Raw genomic sequence first — 6,289 nt, forward strand, 5'->3', positions numbered from 1 at the left:
TATAGTTTAGAGCAGAAACTGAGGCAGATTATTTTACATTCCATCTCCGTTATCACAAAACCCAAGACACACATTAAAAACAGCTCCAATCACTGTGTCCTCTATTCATCAGTTATCTAAGAATAAATGCTGCACATAAAGACTGTCGCTGCTTCAGAGTTCCTGCTGCTGGTGTGATTTGTGGGGGAAGCCGTGGCCTAGTGGTTAGAGAGTTTGACTCCTAACCCGAAAGTTGTGGGTTCGAGACTCGGGCCGGCAATACCACGACTGAGGTGTCCTTGAGCAAGACACCAAACCCCCACATGCTCGCCCGGACACCGCAGCATAAATTATACACACTGCTCCGGGTGTGTGTGTTCACGGTGTGGTGGGTTTCACTGCTGTGTGTGTGCACTTTGGATGGGTTAAATGCAGAGCACACATTCTGAGTATGGGTCACCATACTTGACTGTATGTCACGTCACGTCACTTTATAACCAGGAGAATGTCCCGAGAACTGTACGGTGCGAAAAGTGGATAGTTGAACTTTCTGAATAGTTTTGGATGGCTAAGAACTAAGTTGTGCACTATCAAGTTCACTGATTTGCATCTAACAGCTCAAGCACATCAATGGAGTCTCATAAAAATCAATAAAAATCTATTTTATCAAGTTTGAAGATCATCTGATCCAATTTTGATGAATGTTACTCAGAATCTGCACTATTGAGTTCACTGATTTCACCATTATGAATAGAAATGAGAGAGAGATTTCCAGAGAAGAGATTTTTCAGAAGAAGATGATCAGATGAGAGTCTGACTGATGATTATATAATAAGACACTCATGAACTGTTTCTCTGTGAGTCTCTGTCACAGCAGGATCTGCTCAAGTCCACTCTGATCCTGTTCTTCTAGATCTGTGTTACCTGCAGGAACTGGATGTGATCCTGTGTGTGTGAAAGCTGCTCCAGCTCAGCGTCTCTCCTCCTCAGATCATTGATCTCCTGCTCCAGTCGCTCCAGTCGTTCTTCAGCTAGACTCACTGCAGTCTTTTCCTGATCTCTGATCAGTCGTATCAGCTCAGAGCGGCTTCTCTCAATGGAGCGGATGAGCTCAGTAAAGATCCTCTCACTGTCCTCCACTGCTGTCTGTGCAGAGCGCTGTTAGGACACACAGTGATTCAGCTTCAGTGAGTCTGAACTGAGATGGAGACAAACTTCTCTTCTTCTCCAGACTCACCTTATGAGACTCCACAGTCTCTCTCTGCTGCTGGAGATCTTTCTCTCTCTGCTGGATTCTCTGCTGGAGCGTCTTCTGCGTCTTCTTCAGCTGCTTCTGCAGGACAAACAGATGAGAGTGAATCTCACAGAAAACTACTGCCACTAAATCATCATGAACAGATGAATCCAGGAAGAGTGTAGGGGTGAGGCAGTTTAAAGGTTACTTATCTCAACTGATAAACAATGGCTGTAGGTTCAAACTCCAGAAGTGAATATCTGTTACAATCATCTTACATAAATCAACATGAAGATTAAGGCACATTTCACAGCGCAATTCCAAGCATTAGAAAAGTGAAACTAACACAGGCGTAGAGCTTCACACTGACAGTGTTTCTTCTGTGTAGTATAGTTTGCTTTATGCCTGACAGATGTTTATTTTGTCAAAGAAAGGGTGAATAATTCATTTCATTATTTTATGTTGCTTAAGGCCTAATATTTTTTTTTTTTTAAGAAAGTGTTGATAAAGGTTTACGGTGCATTTTCATGAAAAAGTGAAGCTCTTCTTGCAGCTGCTGTTCATTTCTGCTGTCGTGTGTCGTGTGAATGCTGTGAGCTGTTAATATGGTGCAGATATAAACACATATGAAACGAATGTCCAATATTTCATCAGTGTCTAGTGTTAAATACCTGTTTCTCTGTCCTCTGGTCTGCAGCTGGTACAATGTCATGGTTTTTATGTTCAATAATCGTACACAGCACACATATACACTTCTATCAGTGCGACAGAAAAACCTCGAGGATCTTCTCATGTTTCTGGCAGATCATCTCCTGCAGTCGTCCAGTGGCTTCAGTCACTTTGTGTGGTTTACGTGAATGAAACTCCTCGTGTCGCTCAAAATGAGTTTGACAGTAAGACTCCAGACACACCAGACAGGACTTGATGGCTTTGTATTTTCTTCCAGTACAGACGTCACACTGCACATCTCCAGCTCCAGCGTCACAGTCAGCAGAGAGTCTGGTCTTCTTCAGTTTCTCCACCACTTCAGCCAGCATGGTGTTTCTAGCTAAAGCAGGTCTTGGACTGAAGGTCTGTCTGCACTGAGGGCAGCTGTAGACTCTCTTCTGATCCTCCTGATCCCAGCAGTCTGTAATACAGCTCTTACAGTAACTGTGTCCACAGGGAATGGTCACTGGATCCTTCAGGAGATCCAGACATACTGCACACATGAACTCATCCTGAAAAACTCTGGCTTCTGCCATTTTACTGCATGAACACAGAGACACAGACACACAACAGCTGAACAACACTTCTGTTTCTCTTTTCCTGAAATCATATGATTCTGTTTCCTGGTTCTGTGTTTGAGTGACGTGTGTAACACAGGTGTGTCTGTGAGTCTGCAAAGCAGGTTTCTCATTCCTGCTGAGTTTAGTTTCAACACACCTGACTGTTATTAAAGTAAATGCAAAGAACTTGCCTTGGATAAGGGATTCACCTAGACTAGAAATTGGGAACCCTGATAATTAAATGTCTACCAGATTTCAGTCTCAGACAAACACTCAAATAACACAAGTAAATAAATAAGAAGTGGGCCCTATTTTTTTTCACCGTGTGAACAATAAACATACAGGCACGAAGTGAATGTTGAGACAGAATGAGTCTACTCGATGGTTCTGCATAATTATCAAAATCATTTATTTGAGTATACGGAATGTATATACTGTATATGGATTATTTCTCTAATAATTTTAACAGCCTGGAGTCACACCTCAAGACATTGTTCAGATATTTTATTTCAAGACATCTGTAATGTTTCTGAAACTAAACCCTTGTGTGTTGAACTAATTTACGCACCTCACTCCAAACCTTCCATTGCTATTTGAAAAACATAATTTTAGAGCTAAAAACGATGGTTTGAACCATTGACATGCAGTCTGACATGCAGTTGTTAATGCAGTCTAATGAAGTTTTTAGAAAGAGAGATTGCGCGTGTGAACACCTGCATCTGTGCGTCTCTCAGCAGTGTTCAGCAGCAGCGTCTCTAATAGCAAATCTTTAGGTCGAACCGCTTCAAGAACCTCACACATGAAATGTCATGTAGCTTTTCAGCTGCAAACAATTTATTTATTTTTTTTGTTAAATTTTCAGGGTAGCGCTGACAACAAATTTCTGTGCACATCACCACCTTGTGTGCGAGTGTGTGTCTGTACTGTGTGTCCATTTGTGAGAGAGAACAAGAGAAGGGAATCATGATTTCTGTACATAAAAAAGTTGCAAAACATGGAAATAGTTTGTCAACCTTTAGCCTATTGTTTGTTATATTAATTTGCTCTGAGTCTTTTGGAGTTTTGGTTCTTCTACTGTTTTAGATAGCCCATAGTATAACAAAAATATTATACATCTCTTCATTGTACTTGGGCCCCCTGGATGAGCGTGCATAAGCACGGGCCTAGAATGTCTATGTGGCAGCTGCAATGAACCAAATCTCCATCTGTGACAGAATGGAGGGAGAAAATTAGGTTGGAAGAAGGCTGGGTCGGTGGGGGGGTTATTTTTTGTCTGGAAGGAAGAAGCAGTTAGTTTAATTGCTGGATGAAGGTCAGATTGTGCAGAGGACTCAACTGGTTCCTGTGGTCTTGTCCCCGTGGCTGTCTAGGAGACAAGGACTTCACTAGGAATCTGTCTCTGGGGCTCATCTAGTTGTCCTGGTTTTCACTGACATTCAGGACTGTAGATGCTGATCCACCATCTGGGCTGGATACGTACTGGATCTGGTGGCTACGGTGACCTCGGAATAAGATAGAAATAGACTAATATTAGCGTAGATGCCATTCTTTTTACGATGTAACGTACATTGGGTGTTATGGGAAGTGTTCCCAGGTCCGGTTGACCTAATTACTGCAGCCTAACAATCCATTAACGGATTTGAATATTAGAAATGTGTTAGTGTGTTATGTCTAAGCCAGGTTAAAGAGATGGGTCTTTAATCTAGATTTAAACTGACTGAGTGTGTCTGCCTCCTGAACAATGTTAGGTAGATTGTTCCAGAATTTGGGAACTAAATAGGAAAAGGATCTGCTGCCTGCAGTTGATTTTGATATTCTAGGTATTATCAAATGGCGTTTTGAGAACGCAGTGGATGTGGAGGACTATAATGCGATATGAGCTCGCTCAAGTACTGAGGTGATAAATAATTCAGGGCTTTATAAGTAATTAGCAAGATTTTATAATGTATATAGTGTTTAATAGGTAGCCAGTGCAGTGTCGACAGAACCAGGCTAATATGGTCATACTTCCTGGTTCTAGTAAGAACTGTAGCTGCTGCATTTTGGAGCAGCTGGAGTTTGTTTATTAAGCGTGCAGAACAACCACCCAATAAAGCATTACAATAATCCAAACTTGAGGTCATAAACGCATGGATTAACATTTCTGCATTTGACATTGAGAGCATAGGTCGTAATTTAGATATATTTCTGAGATGGAAAAATGCAGTTTTACAAATGCTAGAAATGTGGCTTTCAAAGGAAAGATTGGTATCAAATAGTACACCTAGGTTCCTAACTGATGACGAGGATTTTACAGAGCAGCCATTAAGTCTTAGACAGTGTTCTAGGTTATTACATGCAGAGTTTTTAGGTCCTATGTTTTTTCAGAATTTAGCAGTAAGAAATTACTCATCATCCAGTTTTTTATATCGACTATGCATTCTGCTAGTTTTTCAAATTGGTATGTTTTGCCAGGCTGCAAAGAAATATAGAGCTAAGTATCATCAGCATAACAGTGAAAACTAACACTGTGTTTCCTGATGATATCTCCCAAGGGTAACATGTAAAGCGTGAAGAGTAACAGCCCTAGTACTGAGCCTTGAGGTACTCCATACTGCACTTGTGATCGATATGATACCTCTTCATTCACTGATACGAATTGATGGCAGTCATATAAGTACGATTTGAACCATGCTAATGTACTTCCACCAATGCCAACAAAGTTTTCTAGTCTCAGCTAAAGAATGTTGTGGTAAGTAGTGTCGAACGCAGCACTAAGATCCAGTAGCACTAATAGAGAGATACAACCACGATCAGATGATAAGAGCAGGTCATTTGTAACTCTAAGGAGAGCAGTCTCAGTACTATGATACGGTCTAAATCCTGACTGGAAATCCTCACAGATGCCATTTTTCTCTAAGAAAAATATAATTGTGAGGATACTACCTTTTCTAGTATCTTGGACAGAAAAGTGAGATTTGAGATCGGTCTGTAATTAACTAGTTCTTTGGGGTTAAGTTATGTTATGTTTTTTTTTTTTTTTTTTTTTTTTTGGTGGATTTGTGGCTTTTTTTTTGGAGGTTTTGTGGAAGGATGTTTGTGGGTTTTGTGGATTAATAATAGTCAGAAGAGGATCTATGACTTCTGGAAGCACCTCTTTTAGGAGCTTAGATGGAATAGGGTCTAACATACATGCTGTTGGTTTAGATGATTTAACAAGTTTAACAAGTACAATTCTTCTCCTATAGTAGAGAATGAGTGGAATTGGTCCTCAGGCAATCTATAGAACGCTATCTGATGCAATACTATAGCTGACGGCTGCATGGTTACAATTTTATCGCTAATAGTATCGATCTTAGAAGTAAAGTAGTTCATAAAGTCATTACTACTGTGCTGTTGGGAAATTTCAACACTTGTTGATGCTTTATTTTTCGTTAATTTAGCCACTGTATTAAATAAATACCGGGATTATGTTTGTTTTCTTCTAAAAGAGGTGAAAAGTAATCAGATCTAGCAGTTTTTAATGCTTTTCTGTAGGATAGGTTACTTTCCCACCAAGCAATATGAAATAACTCTTGTTTTGTTTTCCAATGATGCTCTCTTTAGGGTGCGAGTGTGCTCATTATACCACAGTCAAACTGTTTTCCTTAATCTTCCTTAAAGGGGTGCTATTATGCTTTTTCACTTTTTCAACTTTAGTAAGTCTGTATTGCTACTGTTTGAACATAAAAAGGATCTGCAAAGTTACAAAGCTCAAAGTCCAATTCAAAAGGAGCTATTTTATTTAACATTTACATTTAATCATTTAGCAGACGCTTTTATCCAAAGC

The 6,289-nt window shown here is 40.1% G+C and overlaps 1 protein-coding gene across 1 annotated transcript; it reads right to left on the reverse strand.

Annotated features, from left to right (window-relative positions):
- Positions 1-909: 909 nt before the first annotated feature.
- On the reverse strand, positions 910-2,582 carry LOC122136287 (E3 ubiquitin/ISG15 ligase TRIM25-like; the record flags this gene model as incomplete). The annotated part of the gene is given in 3 exon segments (XM_042719144.1): positions 910-1,137; positions 1,217-1,312; positions 1,885-2,582. Coding segments are annotated over 3 exon segments (897 nt in total), but the record flags the coding sequence as incomplete, so codon positions are not given.
- Between the last annotated feature and the right edge of the window lie 3,707 nt (positions 2,583-6,289).

Source organism: Cyprinus carpio, chromosome B2 (assembly GCF_018340385.1).
Source record: "Cyprinus carpio isolate SPL01 chromosome B2, ASM1834038v1, whole genome shotgun sequence".
Taxonomy (NCBI): Eukaryota; Metazoa; Chordata; class Actinopteri; order Cypriniformes; family Cyprinidae; genus Cyprinus; species Cyprinus carpio.